The sequence below is a fragment of the Denticeps clupeoides genome, chromosome 11 (genome assembly GCF_900700375.1).
Source record: "Denticeps clupeoides chromosome 11, fDenClu1.1, whole genome shotgun sequence".
NCBI classification, from domain to species: domain Eukaryota; kingdom Metazoa; phylum Chordata; class Actinopteri; order Clupeiformes; family Denticipitidae; genus Denticeps; species Denticeps clupeoides.
In genome coordinates, this window is record NC_041717.1 from 12,602,789 (window position 1) to 12,625,781 (window position 22,993).

General features: G+C 43.0%; 1 protein-coding gene across 4 annotated transcripts; it reads right to left on the reverse strand.

The window, feature by feature from the left end:
• Positions 1-213: 213 nt before the first annotated feature.
• On the reverse strand, positions 214-9,138 carry prlhr2a (prolactin releasing hormone receptor 2a). 4 transcript variants are annotated; one of them, XM_028997354.1, is made up of 4 exons: positions 8,463-8,681; positions 7,713-7,744; positions 2,676-3,166; positions 214-1,815 (listed from the first exon to the last, which is right to left on the reverse strand). In XM_028997354.1, the coding sequence occupies exons 3-4, from the start codon at positions 3,143-3,145 to the stop codon at positions 1,182-1,184; spliced, it is 1,104 nt and encodes a 367-aa protein (XP_028853187.1). In that variant the 5' UTR covers positions 3,146-3,166; positions 7,713-7,744; positions 8,463-8,681; the 3' UTR covers positions 214-1,181. The 4 variants fall into 4 exon arrangements, with proteins under 4 accessions (XP_028853187.1, XP_028853184.1, XP_028853185.1 ...); XM_028997351.1 differs by lacking the exons at positions 7,713-7,744; positions 8,463-8,681 and adding exons at positions 6,938-6,953; positions 7,168-7,391; XM_028997352.1 differs by lacking the exons at positions 7,713-7,744; positions 8,463-8,681 and adding an exon at positions 9,045-9,138.
• Positions 9,139-22,993: the final 13,855 nt, after the last annotated feature.

The window sequence follows — 22,993 nt, forward strand, 5'->3', positions numbered from 1 at the left end:
CTGCCGAATAGGCATGGAGCCTGAGCAATTGTTCAGCTGAAAAATTAATTGACCTCCCTATCCGTGGTAGAGTAAGAGTAAGGGGGGGGGGGGGGGGGGGGGGGGGGGTGGTGCGTAATTTCACTTTGAACATTCGTGATGCACTTTACACACATGCTCAGCAAAACTGTGACACGTATGAAAAGCGTTGCATAGAATTCACTCTTGCTTTGCCAGCGACACAATGAATGTATTTGCACTTTGATTTGTTTTCTTTTTTTTTTTTTTTTAAGCTGACCACAATATATTCGATGCAAATGAAAAAAACGAGCTAAGCTGTGACCATTATGTGTCATTTTCCACAAATCATTTTGCTTCATCTTCCCATTAAATCAATGAAGTGATTTTTTTTTTGTCTTATCACATCATCAGCTCAAGGTTCAATGTGCAATGATCAGAAACCACTCTTTGGTAATGACAACAGTTCATCAAAAATGAATAAAATTGACACTTGATCCAAAAACACCATTGGTACAATATAGTATTCACACCAAAGGACATTAAAAGCTATTTAAGCGTACGCGCTAAGGTAGCTCATTTACATAGAAAGAGATTTCTTGATCGCTAAAGCTGTGGCACTGCGGATCATTCGGTCTTCTGTCCAGTCCTTTCTTCCTCCATCCTCGTAACGTACGCCTCGGACGCGCAGCTGTCAGAGCAGGTTATCGCCAGGCCATCTTCCGAGTCCCAAGTTCCGCTTCGTTTCGTACAACCACCCCCTCCCGTTGACGGGCGCAAACAGATTCACGCCGAGAAGGAGAGTAGAAAGCCAAAGCGCAACCATTTGCCGCGAGCACAATCCATTTCGAAAGCAGCAGAGGCTTTGCAGGTTCGTTGCGAAATAAAAGAGGATTCTTTTTCAGTACTCTAGCAAAACAAAAAAAATAAAGTTTTGTAGGTACCTGCAGACAGTGAACCTGCGGGAGAAACATAATTACCGAGGGACACTTTCATCACCAATTTGAGGCCCAATTACGCTCTTACGTTTTATTTATGGCTTCAGACCATTACATGGAAAACACGCTGGTGGAACATGCTGATTTCGCTCTGAAAAATGCCCTCGGCAAAGCGGTCATTACGTGCTGCGGCGCAGGACGCGGTTCCAGGGCCGCGTGGTGTGAGAAGGTCACTGTTTTTCCCGGTTAGAGAACCACGCTAGCGTTGGCGGCGCAGGCGTTGGCACCGATGCGGCGGTGGCAGGTGAACATCTTGCGCAGCTCGGCGCGGAAGCGGTCATGGAGCCAGGCGTACAGGAAGGGGTTGCAGCACGAGGACGACATGGCGCAGAGGTGGCACAGCAGCTGGATGAGCAGGAAGAAGCGCTTGTCGATCAGGTCGATGTCGATGTCGCGCAGCACGTTGAAGACGCTGATGGGCAGCCAGCAGACGCCGAACGCTGCCACCACCAGCGCCACCAGCCGGAAGGTCTTGCGTTTTCGGGCCCGCTGCGCCTCGGCCTGGCTCTGGGTGCGGTGACCCGGCACCACGCAGTTGCGCAACTTGACGGAGATGCACAAGTAGGAGATGCAGAGGGCGGAGAGCGGCAGCACGTAGGTGATGAAGAGCGTGCTGTAGGCGTAGGCCAGCCGCTCCCGCTCCTGGCCCATCCAGAACTCCTCGCAGATGGTGAAACCCTCCTCTTTGAACTCTACGTGGTACGTGTGGGCCACGGCTGGAGCCACCAGGCCGCAGGACAGCAGCCAGATCCCAGTGAGCAGGTAGGTGCAGGCCATCACAGATATGCGCTTTTTTAATGGGTGGACTGTAGCATAGTATCTAAGGAGGAAAAAGAGAATTGAATAGTACCCATTCACAAACAACGTGAAACCTATACCTCACATTACGTTCAGCGGAGCAAAGCCACTTCCTGAGAAATATTAATGCCAGCTCCTGGACAATGGGGGCAGAAACACAATGCGTGGAGCTTAACGATTGACTGATTTATTTTGGAACCAAATCAGATCTGAAGGCGAGAACCCCAATACACTCCAGCACTTTCACTTTCAATCCCTTCTGGTCTCAATCCCCCCAGAAATCCTTGCACAAAGCTTTAACTCTTTTTACCTTGCACAAATTTATTTTTTTTATACTTTGACTTCACCCATTTGTACACCTTCAACCTATCTGTCACACATATTTTATGTTTTAGGTTAAATACATAAAAGTGTAATATTTGGTTATGTTTGCAATATTTGCATATTGGTTCATTGTTACTTGCAATATTTGCAATACTGTGGCCTGTAGCAGTCGCTAAAGCATTTCACTGCATATCATACCATGTATGACTATGTATGTGACAAATAAAATTTGATTTTGAATTCAGAAATCCACCATTACCATGTTTCTGAGGAAGGTGAAAGGCAACCTTCAGCATGATTTCTGAGCGATGCATCGCCTCCTGAATGTCACACACTGGTGAAATGTTCTAATCAGACATCACTGGATGAAAGAGAACATTGTGAGCCAGTCTGCCTGTGACTGCATGTAAAGGGAAACTAGATTTTATGAACTTAAACACTCTTCATAAGTGTGAATGCTGCACGTGGGAACATGAAAGGGAAGCTACAAGGGAAGAGACGATTCTACTCCGAGCTTTTATTCATCCCACAACCCGGTCCCATCTCCACGGGTCCTACCTGTCAATGCCTATGGCGGTGAGGGTGAAGACAGACACATAAACGGTGACAGGCTGGATGAGGAATACCAGGTAGCACATGAAGCGTCCAAACACCCAACCCCGAGGGTTGAAGGCATAGGCCAGGGTGAAGGGGACGCAGGTGGCGCACATGAGCATGTCGGAGAAGGCCAGGTTGCCGATGAAGAAGTTGGTGACGTTGTGCATCTTGCGGGTCTGGCAGATGACATAGAGCAGGAGGTAGTTGCCGAAGACGCCAACCAGGACCACCAGGGTGTAGCAGGGGATGATGAGGGGCTTGAAGCATTGGAGGAGTTCCACGCCAATGAACTGTGGATTGTGCTTGGACGAGCTGTTTGGCTGTAGTACCACCTCAAACACGTGACCCGAGCTGATGTTCTCCTCGGCCATGCCAGCGATGCCTGCCGATGGAGCCCTGTCGGTCGGCCACCCGCTCCCGCTGCCATCCATCCCAGACGGTGGACCGTTACTCTGCAGAGAAGGTTAGATAGAAGAGAACCACGCTATTTGGTTTTCATGAGGGTTTGATTCAAGTTCTTTAGCTAGCAATGCATCCTCTCTCTGAATCTCAATGGAGGAGGACGTGTCGCTATTGCTTTTTCTCTTCCCTGCTTGCTTCACTTAAGTTTAAGTATTAAGTGAAGTGATTGTCACATGTGATACACAGCAGCACAGCACACGGTGCACACAGTGAAATTTGTCCTCTGCATTTAACCCATCACCCTGTGTGAGCAGTGGGCAGCCATGACAGGTGCCCGGGGAGCAGTGTGTGGGGACGGTGCTTTGCTCAGTGGCACCTCAGTGGCACCTTGGCAGATCGGGATTCGAACCAGCAACCTTCTGTTTACGGGGCTGCTTCCTTAACCGCTAGGCCACCGCTAGGCCACCACTGCCAACTTGTCCTGTCTACTGTCTCTCGCTCAGAGACTCGCTCAGCCCTGCTCCGCGAACGACAAAAATCAACGAAAATCATGGATCTGATCAGCTGGTCTCTCAACGACATTGACACAATCATCTCGAGGAGTAATCCAGGAGATCCTGAGTGTCCTGCCGGTACGTTTGCCGCTGGGTACATGATGGACAGATGGGAGAAATGGAAGATCATGTGCCTGTTTGCTCTTTCCGTGGAGGACATCGAAGACATCTACATATTCGGAACCGTGATCACAGGACTTTTTTTTACGGTTCCCACAATGTACTCCCCATTGGAGTACAATCTGTTTTTTTTTTTCTTTTCATCCCCCTCTTCTATCCTAATGTGAACCCTGCTTTTGTTTCTGACCTTTTCCCCTATCTTCCTGACCTGTCCACCCCCCAAAGTACTGTGCTGTGTTTATGTATGGTCGGGTGGATGGCCAAGCTTCAGTAGTACTTTTGACATGGTTTGTTGCAACAGCAATAAAGGGTTTTATCAATCAATCAATCAATCAATCAATCAATCAATCAATCAGGTCATGAAATCTCAGTTCATTGACACTAATGTTTGTCACAGAAGTGCCAATATCTCACCATACAGCACTGGTTTATTATTGCCTATAGTTTATTATTGCAACACTAGCAAATAGTGACGCACTGTAAAGCCGCGCTGTAATTTGCATTTAAGTTGAGCAGATGGATCTAATTCTGCACCAATCTGCCCAGTTCATAATTGTCTCTCTACAGATTCAGTCCAAATAAATGAATAAAGTAATCAGATCCACGAATACATTTAGAAAAATATATTTGACTAGATTTCAGAGTGCATGGAAAAACACAGTATTAGACATCCAAGATCGATTGCACATGAATGGCACCCAGGAAACCTCCAGCAACAGGCTACAGGCTTCATAATAGCAGTCGCCATCAGAGTGAATGTTCATTTTCATCATTTACTGATTATTAGGTCATTTTTTTGATCCCCAAATGCAGGAGCAAGAAAATATCTTGCTGTACCCAGCTTTTTGCTTAATTTATATTTTTACAGAAAATAAATAAATTGAGACGCTCTCTTGAATGTGTGACAAAGGCTGACATGGACCATGATTCATTTGCCATCATCCTGAGTTTTAGATCACATGAATTATCTAAGCCATCTATGCTTTCAGTGAAAATTCGTAGTTTGGTTGCACTTTGTAATGCTAATGTTGTGCATGCACCACTATGCTGTTTCATAAAAACAAGTGTGCATCAGGCCTTAAGTAATGCTAGAGGCCAAATGAATCAGGTTTTGATGGTGGATGGCCAAAAGCACTAAAGAGCAGCGGCAGCACCCTGAACCCATAAACAAGAAGCTCAGAACGTTGCGAATATTCTCTGCCCTGCTGAACACTACACGAAAACCAAGCAGCACTGTACACGCGCATACAAAGGTCCTTCATCCAAAGCCAATATCTATTAAATGTCACTATTGCAATCTTTTCACGAGGATGCTTAGGGTCACTATTTCAAAGACTAGCTTGTTTTCTAATCTAAGGTGAATCATTGGCTCCTCCCACTTTAAACTTAAAAAAAAGATGAGCAACAGAAATAATTACACACATAAAGCATGGTTTCTTTCCTACAAGATGCAGATTACTACCGAGCAGCCCGTGGCATTTGTCCGGGTGTTTTTCTGAAGTTGTCGTGATCTGCCTCAGCCTACGTAATACTGCATAATACTGTTATAGATGCAGGCATCAAGCGAAGTGCTCGCCTTTGCTAAACGAAGATGGGACCCAGGTAACAAGGAGCTTCGTGTCTTTTTTATATACCTCACATTAAAACCTCTTCCAATAGAGTGGCTGCTCCGTTTCAAAATACTGTAATCAATACATTATGGATTTCCCACTTCCTTTATTCTCCAGAGACCATATTTTTGTGTAACTGGTTTCCATTGCCACATATTAAACATTGATTCAGCAACTAAGACCTCGGTGTGTGGGAAGATAAGGACGGAAAAGAGAAAAACAATTTCCATTTCTCCTGCTCATCTAGACGACAGGAACAACGAACCCCCGTCACCTTGCTGGCCTAATTGCCCAGTCTGGAGTGGCTCTAACTGTGTACTGATGGAGCTCCCTGATGGATTTACATACTGGGCTCTGATGTTCTCAGGGCCAGAGCATCATTATGAAAAAAAAAACAGACCACGTCTTTGTGAAGCGTGAAAAGACAATTAATGATGTGTTTGGATGCTACCGAATGGGAATACAGTGGTGGACCTGGTGATTATAATTAACCGATTACCGTGCAATTGTTTAAAGAGACGTTGTCAAGAAGGATCTGTCTGCTGGTTCTGAGCCAGTCACATCACAGAAAATGCCGTCCTTCTGGACCCTTCTGGGTGCTCATCTCCTCCTGTCCACTGAGTCACACATGGCCAGAGGGTCTGCTTTTCTATTATCCTCCATCAAACCTCAGTGTCTCCTGGACTTGTCTCAAGGCAGCCAAACAGAAGGATGGAGGATATTGCTTGGCAGAATGTGTGATGCGGTCTAGTGTGGCTAGTGCATCATCACACGAGGAGCTATGGATTCCAGGGTCACCTTAGGAGCAGCTTAGAATGGCCGGGTAAGGAAAATTGAGCCATAGTCGGAAGGGTGCCGGTTCGAATCCAGAGGTGCTGCACTTGAAATTAGCAGGAACATTTATTTAAATCACAAGCTCAGCATAAACGAAGATCCAGAGGTAATAGGATGTGTTACTTTGACATAAGGCATTAGAATTTAATGTCTAATTTAGATTGAAAGCTGTGCAGCATTTCTCGTAACGGTGCTTAATTTTAAATAAAAATAAGACTTAATTTTCTTCTCCAGTAACAGGCGTGACGTGTACAGAGAAAGTTCCAACAAAAGCAGCCAGTGTGCACTGCCCTAATGAGAGTGCCATTAACCAAGACACTAACGAAAGAACTAAAAGACTTTCATGCAAGTCAGACATGCACACCGACTTAGGACACACAGTATGGTTAACTCTTTACAGTCTGTGTAAAGCAACAAATACAAAATACACACACCATTATGAAATGTTTAGATTTGAGTGATTAATAAATTCCCACGCTCCTTTCTCAAGCAGCAATATACAAGCAGAAAGCTGAATTGTCTGCCAGTTCTATTGGTCTGATACATGTTTGAACCACTAAATTCAAAATCTGATTTGGAACCAGATGACACTGATCTACCGGCCAGTCAAGATCAGTCCGCTAGGTCTAAAACAGAATGCTCATTATTTTCTCCCTTATCACCCTCCAAGATAGCAGTATGAATAACTGAAGCATGAAAATACCGGTGGCAGCGGCTGACAGAGCTAAACAGATCATTTCATTTGTCTCTGCATCGTCACAGATAAAAGTAGCAGCCATCATTGGCTTTCTGGGGTAATAAAAGGTGTAGTGACCTGGCATAGTGGGGCCAAGTGATAAGCGTTTATGGGGCCTAGTCATGCTAATTATCCCTGAAAGCCCAAATTTCCTTCACTGACTGATGATCCCACGGTCAGCTGGAGCGTGCCGCTGAAACGTGCTTCCACTGAAGGGTGTAGTTCGGAGTGGCGGGGGATCAACTGAGATCTCAATCATGCATCACATCTTTCTTCTGGAACCAATAAAAAAAGACATATATTTAATATCTGACTTCAAGTGTTGATGCCATTGAAGGCGCTAAAATAAAGATAATTAATATTATAATTCATTATGGGTGGTAGTAGCCTAGTGGGTAACACACTCGCCTATTGTCACATGTGATACACAGCAGCACAGCACATGGTGCACACAGTGAAATTTGTCCTCTGCATTTAACCCATCACCCTGAGTGAGCAGTGGGCAGCCATGACAGGCGCCCGGGGAGCCTATGAACCAGAAGACCCAGGTTCAAACCCCACTTCCTACCAATGTGTCCCTGACCAAAATACTTAACCCTGAGTGTCTCCAGAGAGACTGTCCCTGCAACTACTGATTGTATGTCGCTCTGGAAAAGGACGTCTGATACATGCTGTAAATATAAATGTAACAAATAATTTATTTATGAAACACGCTTTATGCAGCCTTTACTGTCCAACGTACAATCGATCGTCGTCATGCATCATGTCTTTCTTCTGGAACCAATAAAAAAAGAAATAAAGACATAGTAAAATAATATTTAACATCTGACCTCAAGTGTTGATGCCGTTGAAGGTATTAAAAAAAGACCGAACATCAAAATGCGTGGGTTAAAAGCGAAATACTTGGGTCACTTTAGGAATCCGAAAAGGTTCGTCCGAGCAAAACGAAGCATTGTGTTGGCGAGCAAAGACCTGCGACCCGAACGTGGACGGAGAAGGTCCGAGATGTAGAAAAATAAGGAGCGGCGGTCAAGATACGCGCTGCAGAATCCTGGACGGTGAGGCGAGTTCCACGGATGCCGACGAGGATTGTGCAGATAAAAAATAGTTCGACATATTGCTTATTCGAGGACAACGTCGTTTCTGCGTATCGACGGTCGGCAGTGGCGCGTAAACGCGCGGCTTGCCGGTGTCCGCCGCCGTCGCGATCGTGCGTAAATACGCACGGGGGGAGACCGAGCGCCTAGACTCCGAATGCAGGACCGAATGCAGACACAGTTGCGGTCAAAAGAGAACTCTGCAAAGGAGGGGGTACGAAAACTTACCTGAGATAAAAACACGAGGAATTCTTATTTTTTATATATATATATATATATATATATATATTTAATCTCGACTCGTGTACTAAAGAGAATCTCGCCGGCACTACGGAATTCAGAAATGTACTTTCCTACGTAAAATCCAGATAAAACAAGAAAAAGTTCGATCTCACCCGAGGAGAAACGCCGAGCGCGGGTCCAGCGCGTCTGCAGCTCCGGGCTCCTCCCGGTAACCGGGCGCCGGTGGCTTCAGCGCGTCAGAGAACCACGTATCAGGAGAAAAGGAACAACAAAAAAAAAGAAAAAGAAAAGCAAACTAAAGTTCCAGCTGGCAGAGAAGGGAGGCGATGGCGGCGGCCGTTTTCCTCCGTCCGATAAATCGACTGAAGCCCCGCGCACCTACTTATTATAATGAAATAATCTGCTTGAGACCCCACGTGACGATATTGCCAATCGGACTGTGAACTCGTTCACTGCAGCTCTGCCTTGTTGCTGTATGTCATTTGCACGAAGCAATGTACCATTCTTATTGGATTCTAATAAGCTTTCTGTGCGTCCTCGTGCTGGCCAGAGCCTTTGCATAAAGGCCTGGTCAGGATCACTGGCCAAAATCCACGAAAGCGGCCGTCATTGTACATTTCGCAGCAGGTCTCTCCAGCCCTGAGCAGACGAGGGCTTGATGGTTTCACAACACAATGGACAAGCCCATCGCCGCATCGCGTACACGCACACAGAATTCGATCTTGGCTCCATACCATAATCACATTACTTAGACTGCGGCGTGAAACATTTGGCTCCTAATGGTGCAGTTTTTGACTGGTTCATTTTCCAGTCCAGAGCTCTCCCCGAGATGCTCGTGTTTCCGGCAGGTGCCTTTACGCTTTCGATTTCCGACCCGCTCGTCCTCTGTGCGCCCCCACCTTACATTACCGCGCAGCGAGGGCTTATAATGTCAGGCTTACTGAAGGGATCAATCCCACCCCCCCACCCTGGAGAAAGCTGGTGCTGATGCATAAAGACCCCGATCCATAGCGCATCCTCCTCTTCATCCTCCTCGAAGACGAAGGCAGTGCAATGTCGACCACTATATGTGCGTGTGTGTGAAACCGGTACATTTTTCAAGGGAAAAAAGGTAGATAACATTACAGTAATAAATAATACTGACACAAGTTCAGCTTCAGTTGTAGCTTTCAACTAAAATCAAACACAGCTTTCTAGACAGTAGTCATGCTATTCTAACGACAAGAGGTGTCCCAGTGTTGTGAGCTTGGTCAGTAGAGGTTAACAGACGTGAAAATAGCCCTGTCCAGTGCAACTGTGTCGTGACCCAAGAGCAGCAAACTGGTGAGATATAATTGGACGAAGTGCAGCGTTCATGCAATGATGAGTCACAGTGGTGCCGTGTGGGTTAACGTTAACGCAACCGCTGTTGGCCTCGGTCACGCCGGAACTGCGCAGCACGCGGCCCCCTGAAGTTTCCCCAAAAAACCCGCCGCCAGACAACTTAAACACGCCACAGGATGTTGTGTTTGCACAGGCTGCTTGGTGCAATGCAGACATCCTGGAAGTGGAACTAAAAGGGACATCAACATTTCCATTCAAATCCTGGTGGGTGAAGATCACAAGTCAAGCACTTGAGTTAAAGTAGGGAAAATATGAATAGTTTAAAAGTCATCCCTTTAAACTTTACTTTTTTTTTCAAAAGGAATCTTACTTAAGTGAAACAGTATTAGGTAAAAAGACTCTAATGCCAATCTCTGTATGCCGTTCCTTTAATAGAATGTCTATGTCAATTACTGGTACTGTGTCTATTAAAATCAGCATTAGCACAAAACATAGAATGAAAACAGTTCCCATTCGTTAGTATGGGAATGGTGGCCTAGCGGGCAGTGGTGGCCTAGCGGTTAAGGAAGGAAGCGGCCCCGTAATCAGAAGGTTGCTGGTTCGAATCCCGATCCGCCAGGGTCCACTCAGGTGCCACTGAACAAAGCACCGTCCCCACACACTGCTCCCCGGGCGCCTGTCATGGCTGCCCACTGTTCACTCAAGGTGATGGGATAAAATCAGAGGACAAATTTCACTGTATGCACCGTGTGCTGTGCTGCTGTAGTCACGTGACCTGCAAAAAGACCATGTGATCTGCAAAAAACAGTGACCCAATCTTGGGCCCACCAAACTGGATCCCCTCAATGCCATGGCTGCCCTCACCTGAACACATGTGACAATCACTTCACTTTGTAATGTAAAAAATAAGATTTCCGAAAATTGTGGTTCACAAATGAGTATACAGTACAGGCCACATGTGTTCATTCATAGTTTTGAACACGTGAAATAACTCCACATGTGTTTTGATGCCTTCAGTGAGAATCTACCAATGTAAATGGTCATGAAAAAGAAAACACATCGAATGAGAAGTTGTGTCCATACTTTGGCTGTACTGTATGTGAATGAATATAAACCTCTAGATTTGTAAAAACCTGTCATGCAATCTGGAACTCACAGTGCACTTTTCACATTTGACCTTGTGCTTTTGTCTGCACGTAAGTAATAAAGGAGAATGACAAATGGAAATAGTTCAGTAGACACTTTCTTTCTGTCCAGCTGTGGAAGCTAGCAAACATCCCATTATCCTTTCAAACCTGGTTCAGCCGTGTGCTGTGTGTAAAAGGTTCATGAAATGCTTGCCAGATCATGGAGGCAGAGGATGATCTGCTCACCTCACTCTGACATGTTGGCTGTTGAGTTTTTGTTAAAAGTTTTGTTAGATCCCAAAATGAAATAATTGATTAGAGGAGAAATGTTTTGCTTACCTTCTCTTGGTCACACCTCCAGGATCCACTTAGAATAATAGAAAAATAAATATCTGTCCATATCCATATAGTGCCTGAAGCCAGTTTAACTTTTGTTATGTCTGTTTATTCTGAGACTACGTAGTTGTTCAAAACATGTTCCCAGTTGGTGTTGTATTAATATATTTTAAAAATTATGAATTTTAATAAATAAAACAATCTGCTTGGTTATTGCTTGCACTTCACAGAAATGTTCTAAGTTGTCACAATACATCCGCTTCTGAAAAAATCATCTCTCCTCCACCCCGTCATGACAAATCACTGTGATTCACTGACGCTCATGCTCATCGCTGCCTTGCCTGAGCAATAGATGTGAAAAACACTAAAAACCAATTAATGGATTATGACTTATAAAAGAATTGCTGAGGCATTGCGTTGATGTTTTTAAACCTACAAAGTATGCCAGGTATCACACAAACCTGCCCCTTTTCAACCAGGTTTTCTTGAGTGCACACACACACACACACACACACACACACACACAAATTTGCATAAAAAATTTCTGTTGAACTTCTCGTTCAGTACAGTATGATTTCAGTAATTTGCATGCAATGGTGAGTGCAAATGCAAGTTTTTAGAATAGTTATGGAAAAGGTATGAGATTATCAAAAGATAAGAAGCAAGCATATGATCATAAACTGCCACCAGGGAGGTGAGGCTCACTCTCTTAATAGATACTCCCCTGGGGTGGTGATATAGCAATGATGAATGTTAATCGCAGCAAACACCGGGCTTTGTTTCACTCCGGAAAGCACATATGATGTAAAAACACAGCTGTTTTACTCCCATGTTGTGCGGCGACTGCATGCCCCTGAATGCTGCAAATAACAAAAATAATTGCAATTTAAAATCAATTCAAAACCACTTTACAAATTGAATAAACGCCATACACCTCGTCACTGTAGAGAAGATCGGTGTGAATTTATGCAATGCAACGAATCACTTCCAGTGTCACTGCCTGCATAGAATTTGGTCAGCTGCGCTATTTTGGCCGGATGCTGACCTTTGCCATTATGTTCTCTTCATGCTACCTACCAAGGGTGGTGCATAATGACACAGATGACGCATTTGACCATAATCAGAAATAAGGTTTTCCAAGCATGATGCCAATTAAATCTTGGGATGAGGTAGCATTCATGAATCAGACCTGGTGCGTTGTTGTGTATTGTATAGGCATCTTAATGTTTTTATGCAAATGTACATTCATTTCATGTTAACTGTGTCTTTACAGAGAAGTCCATAACCCAATTACATCTGACAACCGGTGAGAGTTGTTTCACTAAAGTGATTGAGAAATAACAGTTAATTCACAGCACATCACTTTTTCCACATTTTGTTATGTTTCAGCCTCATTACACAATGGATTAAATTAACTTTTTACCTCTGAATTCTACACACATTACCCAAACATGAAAAAGTTTACTTGAGGTTTTTGCTAATTTATTAAAAATAAAAAACTGCGAAAGCACGTGTCACTCCTGGACAAGACCCCAAGAAACTTAAACCCCTCTACTTCGGGTAGGATCTCACTCCTAATCCTAAGAGGGCACTTTAACCTTTTCCGGTTGAAGACCATGTCATCAGATTTGGAGTCCTGATTCTCATTTTAGCCACTTTACAGCAAACCGATCCAGTGAGAGCTGTAGGTCACAGTCCGATGAGGCCAAAAAGACCACGTGATCTGCAAAAAACAGTGACCCAATCTTGGGCCCACCAAACTGGATCCCCTCAATGTCATGGCTGCCCTCACCTGAAACAGGTCTGTCTTACTGCCAACAATGTGGACCAAGCTCTGACACTGGTTATACAGGGAGCAAACAGACTTTACAGGGAATCCGATACCCCATACTCCCGGAGAACCCCCTACCAGAGTGACACGGTCAAATGCCTTCTGGTTGGGCAAACTTCCATGCACCCTCCAGGACACTGCCAATGGTGTTAGTAGCCTACTGGGTGGTAGTAGCCTAGTGGGTAACACACTCACCTATGAACCAGAAGACCCAGGATCAAATCCCACTTACTACCATTGTGTCCCAGAGCAAGATACTTAACCCTGAGTTGCTCCAGGGGGGGACTGACCCTGTAACTACTGATTGTAAGTCGCTCTGTATAAGGGCGTCTGATAAATGCTGTAAATGTAAATGTAATGTTGAGCTGGCCCACTGTTCCGCAGTCTGGTAAAAACAACACTTCTCCTCTTAAATTTGAGGTTTGACTCAAATTTACCCTTCTTTAAAGATTTTCTATGAAGAGAGTCTCAGGCTCCATCCCCATCAGAGAGTTGACATTCTATGTACTTAAAGCAAGCTACTGCAGCCGAGGATCAGACTGCCAAGGCCCCTGTCTTCAGACGTTGCCCAACTCACCTCTCCGGCCCCTCCAACAGGTGATGAGACCATGGCAAGTGGGACCCATGTTACCGCTTTGGGCTACGACCAGCCAAACCCGATGTGTGAAGTCCAAACCACCTGGCTCGAGAGGAAGGCCTTGGTGAATCGCTTTTTGTCTCCTTCCTTCACCTAGGACCAGTTTGCCTTGGGTGACCCTACACTCAAAAAAATAATTTGTTGGGTTAACTTAATTCAATTATGACACCTATTTCCACACATTTGAATTATGCTATTTGAAACTGGAAAATACGAAAATACATAATTGAAATAAGTTTACCAAACAAATCATCTTTTGAGTGTACCAGGGGCATGAAGCTCCGACAACAGAGCTCCTAGGATCACTGGGATCCACAACAATAAGGTGCTGATTCAAGAAGGGGCAAATTAAGACTGTTGCAGACCAAGTGTAAGCAAATTCTATAAACAATAAAGCTGTAGATAATAAAACTCTGCATTAAAGCTTTTCTCTCCCACAATGCTCTTCTGCAATGCTCTAAACCTTCTTTAGGTTGCCATACCCATATTAAGTACTTTTTTAAAATAATTTGATCTGATGTGCTTTTTTCATCTGACGGGCACTCCGCTGAATGGGTGTTACAGACAAATTGCATTTAAAATCTAAAAATGTTGAACTTGTCAGTCATGACATTATATTTGCATTAATATTACAATAATTTGTATATAATGGATTGAATGAAAGTGCAGGCTTTTAGAAATGATGAAAGCATCTACCGTGATAATGGAAAGGGGATGGAACTATATCAAAAGACAAAAAAACCATATGATCATTAGCTGTGACCATGGAGCCGGGCCTCATTCCACAAATAGATTCCTATCGCCTAGGGGCGATAGAACAGTGACGAATGTTAATCGCAGCTAACACTTGGCTTTGTTTTGCTCCGAAAAGCACAGGGGATGTGAAAAGACAGCTGTTTTACTCTCCCGCCAAGCTATGATCGCAGATGATAAAAAACAATTTAACATCAATTCAAACCCAGTTAATAAATGCAATTTGGCAAACATAACCCTTAATTCTGGATAACATGGAACTGGAGCTCAGACAGGTTATGACATCTTGCTGCAATCTTTATTTGCTCTGTAAGACATGCCTTGTCATGGACTGAAGGACTACATTGCACCTCTCATGCTTTTAGCAACAATGACGTGCGGTCTAATAGAATTGCTTTAATGTACGTTTCTTGTAAAATATTCCAAGTTAATGTTTTAATTAAATGTCAGATTTCAAGGTCAGACTGCCCTGCATTTTTAAGGGTCATATTCATCTCAACTAGGGCAGAGCTGTTAAAGTCATGGTGCTGAGGAACTGAGACTCCTGGTACCATAACAGCAGAGAAGAACGGGGGCAGAAGTTCTAGTGAAATGCGATTTTCTCCCAGTGATTTTTTTAAAGCAATTTCCTTCGGGATTAATAAAGTTTTCTGATTCAGATTTTTTTGTATTCCAGGATTGTTCTTTTCAAAATCCATCCTCTTATAAAACCAATATTGGTCAAGTGCTTTTTGATGTCACATTTTGATGTCGCAAATTTTGAATACAGCCATATTGCCAGCTTCCTGGAACCCATATTGATAAGAGTGCTCTACTTGCACAGCCTGTGATTGCACACACTCAACGTTTCATTTCTGTGACTTAAAAAGCACATGGTAAGAGGCGTACAATTTATTAATGTGTTAATGAATAAATATTACACATTATCATACTATATTATTATAAAACTATATTACTGTGGAAATTCTAGATGTAACTCTTGGGATAATGGCCATGCATGGGTTCACTGAGTGAACTGTAATCCATGGACCAAGTTCTTATTCTCTTTCTAGACCCCTTTGCCCTGAAGAGAATCAATATCTTATAGCAGTGGCACAGGGAGTTCTGCCACTTTTTACATGGAGCCTTGAGTGCATCTGCAGTCAGCATTCAATCACTGAAGGTTGTCCACAGACAAAGTATCAGGCCAAGGGTGTGGAAACAATAGGTTCCATTCAAAAACAAATTAGTTAATGCATGACCAACAGGCATGCAAAGAGCAACACTGGATCATCCAGCTGTTTGGTGAGAACTGGACTTCTCATTTTTATTGTAGTTTAATATCTTTGTCTGTTTGGGATCTTACTCATTAGGGTACAAAATCAGTGTAGAATAAAACCCAGAGTATAGATATGCTTGAAGAGACTGACAGACAAAACCTCCCTGAAATCAAAATGAATATCTCATAACATTTAATTATTTTTGTCTTAACTTAACCCAGTGTTTTAGGGCAAAGATGTCCATATACATCTGAGAAGAATCAGCCTCACAAAGTTTGAAAGTCAAACTCACCATGTTGCTTCATTAAATGGGTGTACATTGGTCTCTGATGAGCAGTCTACACTGTCTGTGTGTTTCATCGATTCAAAAAATCACCAGGGCCCCAGGCTTTTACACAAAGTAGCTGGATAACTGTTTACCATTGTTCAGAGATGCAGTGTGAGATTGATGTATTATGACAGATTGATGTATTAGACTCCCATGACATCACAATGTGATATATTGTAAATGTGTTCTCACATAAAGATCTTGGATAACATAACATATTGATGGATTGCATGCAGTGGACTTCCATTTAATATGCCTGCTATAATAGCTTTTGGAGACCACAAGGGGGCGATAATTAAATGTACATATAGCAGGATCACCTTACACCTAATTGGGAAATGTCAGAATGTCAGATTTCTGCCCTTATTTTGTTTTTAGTGTACTATGTAGTGAACCCTTTATAATGAAAGACTAGGCATTTTGGCTACATCTCTCTTGATTTGATGTTTGCAATCCGAAATTTCCCCTATTGTGTTTATGTTAGGGTTTCATTTTAGAATTAAGTTTCAGTCAATCTCACTACAGGGTCGTGGGCACTCAGGGCAGAGGGAGAGCATGCAAACTCCACACAGACAGAGTTCAAGATGGGATTTGAACTCACAAGCTAAGAATTGTGAGGTCACTGTGTGTCCTGGTCCATTCATTGACACCAATTACTTTCTATGTATATATTTAAAAAAATATATAATGTGTGTTATCAGTCCTCGGAGAATTGCCTTATTATCAGTGCATGATTACAAAAATTAATTTACTTTACTTTACTTTGCTTAACAGACGCTTTTATCCAAAGCGACTTACAAGAGGAGGACACCAGCAATTCTCGTTTGGTTTCTATAGATTTTGAGTTTACAAAACTAAGAGCCCTGATAAGGCCTAATTTGTCAGCAAAAGAACATGCTCGGAAATTGTTAAGTGCTAGACAAAAAATATATATATTTTGTGCAGTATGTGTGCTTGTGCATGTGTTAGACTCGTCTGAAATATTTTTTGAACATGTGGGTTTTCAACTGCTTCTTAAAGGTGGTAGTAGTCAAATGGAGCAGGGCAAGTTGTTCCACCAGCCAGGGACAACAAAGGAGAATAGAGTTGATTGGGATCGGAGACCCCGTGAAGAGGGAATCTTGAGTCTCATTTCATTTGCATATCTGAGAGGGCGTGCAGGAGTGTATCTAGCTAGTGGTTTATTGATGTAAGAGGGTGCACTTCCATTTACAGCCCTATAGGCAAGCATCAAGGATTTGAACTCAATGTGAGCAGCTACTGGGAGCCAGTGGAGAGAGGTGAGAAGAGGTGTGACATGGGTGAGTTTCAGCTGATTGAAGTGTAGGCGGGCCGCCACATTTTGGACCATCTGGAGTGGTTTTATGGTTACTGCAGAGGCTCCAGCCAGGACAGAGTTACAATAGTTAAGTTTAGAGATGACCATTAGAAGCCATGTGATTGGATGATGTGAGCAAGTGTATATTGTGAATAGAACGGGGCCAAGGACAGAGCCTTGTGGAACCCCTGTGGTTACCCTAGAAAGGTCTCACCTCCCCATGATACCTTGAAAGACCTGCCTTGAAGATAAGAGGTGAACCAATTTAGTATGGTTTCTGTAATTACTAAATCTGAGAGTGTGGTGAGAAGAATTTCGTGATTAACTATGTCAAAGGCAGCAGATAGATCAAGTAGGATGAGGACAGATGATCTGCGGGCAGCTTTTGCAGCACAAAGGTCACCTGTCATTGCCAGGAGGGAGGTTTCAGTCGAATGTCCTTTCCTGAAACCAGACTGAAAAGGGTCAAGAAGATCATGCTTGTGGAGAAATGAAAAAAGTTGAGCCAGGACTGCTCTTTCAAGAATTTTGGAAAGAAAAGGAAGGTTGGAGACTGGGTGGTAGCTATCCAATACAGACGGGTAAGCAAGGGCCACCAAAAATTTCATCGTGCTTTAAGGTTAACGTAATTTAACGCATGGGGAAATCTCAGCAGGGCTGCCACAACAGCACAAATGGTGGACCAGAAACACCAAGACATCACAGCTTACGTTAACCAGAATGTGGAAGTAGGTGCAGGAGAGTGGTCAGTCATGCCTACAAGCTCTTCCCAATTTAGACTTTGTTCATAAGAAACATCATTAAAACTGATCATGTATGATTCAGAATTAATTATATCATATTTACCACATTATTGACAATCGGGGCAAGACGGCCTTTCAGTGTTGGACTTGTTTGGTTTTCACATGAATGGCCATTTATAAAAGGTGTTATGCTCATCAACAAAGCTCTTCAAAATATCCTCATATTTTTTAATAAAAAAAAAAAAACACTTCAGTAACTGCATTTTCATTCCAAGTGCAAGAGCGAGAGACTGCAAATGGACAGAAGGAGAGTAATAGTTATATCACGAATCATTCAATATTCAGCACTGTCCTTTTCAAATGGAAAGGTCAGCCAGCCATTCTGCTACTGCAACTGTCTTTCATTACTGCACAAGTAATGCAATAAGCTTTTTAATTGCTCATTTACTCCTAATAAATGAAATGAAAAAATTTGAACAGATCCGGTGCTTTGCATATTCTTTCTTTCATTCTCAGTATGCACAGAAAATCAATCAGTTGATAATCAATGATTTTTTTTAAATGTTAAAGCTAAAGCTAAACTTCTTTGACCATTTATCTAACATATATGTGCTCAAAGAGGATGTTCTTTAACCCGTGCAACTCAAGAGGGAAACATTTATTTGGCAACTGAGCTAGGCTTGGAGCATAATCCAATCATTTTTGCATTTGCTCCTATGACCCTCATTAAATATAATGAAATGATATAATTACATTTCAGATATAAAAATGGAAAGCTTCACATGCTATAAATCACCGTGCAAATAGAATAGAGAATATTTACGTGAAGTAGATTTGAAAGATCCCAGAGTTGGTCTCCTTGGCAGATCTGACATTTAATGTTTTATATTTTTATATTGCATTACTCATGTGTAATCTATGTAATATTTCCTGATTTAAACATTGAAAAAGACTGAGCTTTGATGGACCTGTATAATTACAGTGCATTGCAGTATTTTTTTGGATCCAGTTGACAGTGGAAAAGCCCAAGAGCTATGTAATTCAGTGACAATATTTTTTAATATTCGGGGTGCCCAGGGGGTCTTGACCTTTCTACTCCCCCGTTGTCATTCTAGCACCCTCTGATCATGTCTGAATTTCACTGCCAGCTTGCAATGACACCACTGAGGCAACGCAGAGTCCAGTGGAGAGGACCCCTGAGATCAAAAACTCCTCCAGATCAGGACAGAATGGGTGCGGAGACTGTCATTTACACACCAGCAGCAACAATTTCACAGCAGGATGGGACCGCCATGATGAATGGCCAGGGTTGTTACCAAAACACGCTCTTTTTTTCACCTGCAGAATAGCCTGAGCTATTTTTGTGAAATTCAGCAGACAGCTGCTTTTGATACACTAGCATTCAGGCCACAGCATAATTGCAATAGAGGGAGCAGGACGGAGACAGGTCCCTCTACTGATTAACTCATCTCAAGGGCAATTATGAATTATGAACATTAATGGATGATTAAACTGCATCCACATAACTGTTATCCATATTGTGCAAAATAGATACATTTATAATACATAAACGTGGCAGCACGTACTTTTTCAAACCACGGACAATTACCGCAAGATGGACCTATCAATAAAACTTTCATCTGTAAGCCTGATCAATATCACCAATCAATTGCCCTTTGCCTTTTTCCACTGCAAGGCCTTTCAGGCGAACTCCTATGTCTGAAGAAGGTTTCCAAGTCAGGGACACAAGCAACGTGACACCAGCAGTTAAGATGTGCCAGCATGCATAAACGGCTTCTGGTGTGTGTGTGTCTGTGTGTGTCTATATTTATATATATATATATATATATATATATATATATATATATATATACACACACACACACACACACACACACACACACACACACACACACACACACACACACACACATTAAAAAAAACTCAAAACCAACATCCAGATGGCATAGCATTCTCAGCTCTTTTTAGATGTACCGATGCAGATCATGCTTGGCTCAGTCCATTACCTGTCTCCCATCCTGTTGTACTGATAGTCTGGCCTTGATCAGGGCTCTCTTTTAGAGTAACATGAATAAGCTTAGAGTGGCTGGGACTTTCAGTACACCCAGTACTGCCTGAAGGATGGGAAAATAAATCCTAGGAGACATGTCAGAAAAACAACGATTTTCACATCAGCATGGTCAATACCGCTTTTCCCCAGTCATCTGAGTTAATGCGAAATGTCAAAGCGACATCAGAATAACAGCAAGAGGAGACACAGCTTACCCGCTCTGCATGTCCTGGTGGATTCTTTCTTTTATTGATCGTTTTCATGTTTTCAGCTCGTAGGTGCCAAATTATTTCTGATCAAAAAATGGGACACCTTTTGCTTTAAAGGCTTTTCAGTCTGTGAGAATTATTCACAGCCAGTCAGTCCTCCAGGGCTTTTTTCCCCTTGCAGCATGTTGCATTCAGAAATCTGAAAAGCCCGGATGGGCTAATTGAGGGCCTGGCTCAGTGTCTCCACACAGTCTATTCTCTGTTTTATTGGGAAATGAATCATTGGGTTTTCTGAACTGTCCAGTGCTGTGGCTCTTTTAAAAAGGCACCACATTTTCCAATCAGGCATCACGGGATTTGGTTGGTGCCATTTAACTACTGGGTGCAGATGTGGTAAATTATACTAATTCTCTGTTGTGAAGGTCTGCATGGCGGGATGCAAGGGAGTTCCATTAGGAGGAGCTGAATTATGGTGAAGCTGATGCTATTTTTCCAGTCCAGTCCATGCAAATCAGAAGAAGAAAACTGGGTTCTGATTTCATCACAGGACATGCACTATTAGCTATTCATCCACATTTGAATGAAATGTGTATAATAAAACTACATTTAAAAAAAAATAACTGTATGCTGTAACCATACCCCTTTCTGAGGCAGTTAGAGCCCAGAGCTGAAATATGAATGCTCCCTCTTACAGCTTTATTTTACCTCCAAAGACCAAATTCAATTCAGGAAAAAAGAAAATGATCTACTGTACCTGACATTATTCTTCCCATTCTGTAACAGGGTGTCCTACGTACCACTAACAGTGAATCCAGGGTGTAATAACTAGTGAAGGAGTGGAGGGAACCACTCATGCTTATGCTTTCAAGCTTTCATTGTGACGAATTGTTATGAGCAAGGCCATGTTAAACGGTGGCAATATTGCAACAATTCAGTACTAGTCTTGTTACACATTTCAAATAAATATGCCTTAATACATGATATTCTAGAACAAAAAACTGAATTTACTTTATGCTGAATTAATGATGATGACCATAAAACATTAAAATATGCTAAAACCAGGCTCAGAGGTGAGTACTCCAATCTGGAGCGCAGACAGCAATTCCATGTAGTTACTGCATTAATAGCCTGTAGTTGCTGAATAATAAAGCCACTGCTTATAGTGCCGAACCCTGCGTCTCATTGATAGGAGATGTAGGGCAACCCAGCAGGAAAGTGTAGGATTCAAAGTGTTTATTGTCATGTATACAGAAGAAATTACTTTTCTCTGTACAATGAAATTCTATATTTGCCGTCTACATCCAAATGCCATGAAGCATAAAGATTAAAAAGTTGGTGAGGACTGTTTGTGCACAAAGAAAAGAATATTAGCTGTAATTGCAGTGACAAGGAAATTACAGTATGATGTGCAGATGCGCAAGGAGCAGGAAATTGAACTATGAGGTAGATGAAGGGATTGTGCAAAGAGCTTAATGTGCAAATGAGCTTAAAGAATCTTAGTGCAAAAAGGACAAATGAGGTAGTTCAGATGTTAAGGAGTCTGATGGCAGTAGGGAAGAAGGAGGTGTGTCATGATGGCTGGACATGGCGAGGAAAAAGGATGCATATGCATGGCGTCATGAAACAGGGGATTCATACATGGTGGACAGGACAAGGGAAACATCACCAAACAATGAACCAACCGCAAACAGACACGAACAGGGCAGCTTTATACAATCATACATAGGTGAATACAATCAGGAAACAAAATAGTACAGGACCAACATGAAACTCCAGTCCGAACTCTGGACCCGGAGTGGCCCCTGCCAGACCGGATCGTGACAAGGTGTTTAAACTGGAGGTTCTACATTTCACAATCCTGAACCTTCGTTCTGTGGCAGGCGTGTAAACAGTCCATGTTGGTCGTGTGTGGAGTCTTTGAGGAAGGAGGCAGCTCTCCTCTGGACTCTGTGGTCGTAGATGCTCTGCAAAGAGGGCATCAGAGTCCTTAAATGACCTGTTATGGGCATGACATTACTGTCTGTCTGTTTCTTCTTATCTGTTGGAACACATGTTCAGTGAAAAGAGTGACGTCTTTTTACATTTACGGCATTTACCAGACGCCCTTATCCAGAGCAACTTACAATCAGTAGTTACAGGGACAATCCCCCAGGAGCAACTTAGGGTTAAGTGTCTTGCTCAGGGACACAATGGTAGTAAGTGGGATTTGAACCTGGGTCTTCAGGTTACCCACTAGGCTACTACCACCCAGTATTATACTCATGGCTGTAAGAACCCCATCTAATCTGCAGTGTATGAGGCAAATGATTCAAGATACTCTATAGCAAATGTGTGGACTGTGGACAAGTTGGCCCGGCTGCAGATATTTTATTTCTGCTTCCTGGGTGTCCTTCGATGATTGATTTTTCCCAAATTGACCAACCCCAGGAAGCCCTCTCAAGCAGTAGTCTGCTTCAAAACCAGCAATTTATTGCTCTGTATTGAAGTCAGAGACCAACTCGGCTCAATTGTGGAAACACCAGGACGTTTCTGGGGAGTTGCAGTGTTTGGACATCCATTAACATCCAATAAAACCTGCCGCTCCAGCTCGTCTCATCTGGACCCCTTAATTTATCCTTCACTGCTGGAGGCTGTGCTACAGGGCAGCACAAAATGTAGTCAACCTGCTTAAGCAGCTTCCCTGTCCTTGTTTCAGGTCGCTGAATCCGATGAAACTCAATCTGAGACAGCTTATTCGCAGAAATCTTA

What these genes read in the sequence shown, in the direction of transcription:
- prlhr2a (XM_028997351.1), bottom strand. Translation starts at nt 7,229, where the DNA reads ATGATTGAGATCTCAGTTGATCCCCCGCCACTCCGAACTACACCCTTC. An exon ending in ACCGCCATAGGCATTGACAG is followed by an intron (nt 1,816 to 2,675) that starts GTAGGACCCGTG and finishes TTTCCTCCTTAG; the next exon opens with ATACTATGCTACAGTCCACC.